Below are 1,074 nucleotides of genomic sequence, written 5' to 3'. Positions count from 1 at the left end.
AGTGGTTAGGGGTAGTGGTTAGGGGTAGTGTCTAGGGGTAGAGGTTAGGGGTAAAGGTTAGGGGTAGTGTCTAGGGGTAAAGGTTAGGGGTAGTGTCTAGGGGTAGAGGTTAGGGGTAAAGGTTAGGGGTAGTGTCTAGGGGTAGTGGTTAAGAGTAGTGTCGAGGGGTAGTGGTTAGGGGTAGTGTCTAGGGGTAGTAGTTAGGGGTAGTGGTTATGGGTAGTGGTTAGTGGTAGAGGTTAGTGGTAGAGGTTAGGGATAGTGTCTTGGGGTAGTGGTTAGGAGTAGTGTCTAGTGGTAGTGGTTAGGAGTTGTGGTTAGGAGTAGTGGTTAGGAGTAGTGGTTAGGGGTAGTGGTTAGGAGTAGTGGTTAGGAGTAGTGGTTAGGGGTAGTGGCTAGGGGTAGTGGCTAGGGGTTGTAGCTAGGGGTAGTGGTTAGTGCTAGTGGTTAGTGGTAGTGTCTAGGGGTAATGGTTATGGGTAGTGGTTATGGGTCGTGGTTATGGGTCGTGGTTAGGGGTTAGTGGTTAAGAGTAAGTGTGTTATGGTAGTGGGTGTTAGGGGGGTAGTTTTGAGGGGTAGTGGGGGTTAGTGGTACTATGGGTTAGGGGGGTAGTGGTTAGTGGTAGTGAAGGGTTAGGGGTGTGGTAGTGGGCTTAGGGGACTAATTGGCTATATGTGTGATTTGGAACTAAGCATAGAGTGGTGGTCTGTTCTTCGTACAAGTACCCATGCTCTAGCGAGATGATGCCAGCATCGGCGGGGCGCGGCTCCCCAAGACGAAGGAGAACTCACTGACCTGCGCCAGGCCAGCAGAACACTATCCAACGGAATGTGGCGAGAACCTTAGGCAAGAATGGCCGACAGCACCAGCACAACCAGCCATCAGGAACTAGCAGGAACGTGGGAGAGAGGTGTTTAAATTAGAGAGGAGAGAGATGGGAGAGGAAGAGGGAGAGAGGGGGAGAGAAGAGAGGATAGAGAAGAACGAGAGATGAGAGGAGAGAGAGAGAGGAGAGAGAGAGAGAGAGAGAGAGAGAGAAGAGAGAGGGGGTGAGGGGGAGAGAGAGAGAGA

At 51.6% G+C, this 1,074-nt stretch overlaps 1 protein-coding gene across 10 annotated transcripts in view; it reads right to left on the bottom strand.

Moving 5' to 3' along the window:
- Positions 1 to 728: 728 nt before the first annotated feature.
- The window catches only part of LOC109885275 (transmembrane and coiled-coil domain-containing protein 3), a 24,916-nt gene continuing 24,570 nt past the window's right edge, over positions 729 to 1,074 (bottom strand). For all 10 annotated transcript variants that reach the window (XM_031813413.1, XM_031813416.1, XM_031813414.1 and 7 more), the window contains one exon: positions 729 to 891. In XM_031813413.1, the coding sequence (XP_031669273.1) occupies positions 820 to 891 (72 nt within the window). In that variant the 3' untranslated portion in view covers positions 729 to 819. The remainder of the gene's footprint in view (positions 892 to 1,074) is intronic.

This window comes from Oncorhynchus kisutch, unplaced genomic scaffold (genome assembly GCF_002021735.2).
Source record: "Oncorhynchus kisutch isolate 150728-3 unplaced genomic scaffold, Okis_V2 Okis05a-Okis16b_hom, whole genome shotgun sequence".
Classification (NCBI taxonomy): Eukaryota; Metazoa; Chordata; class Actinopteri; order Salmoniformes; family Salmonidae; genus Oncorhynchus; species Oncorhynchus kisutch.
Note: the sequence above shows the minus strand (reverse complement) of the source record. Positions and strands in the feature narration are given on the sequence as shown.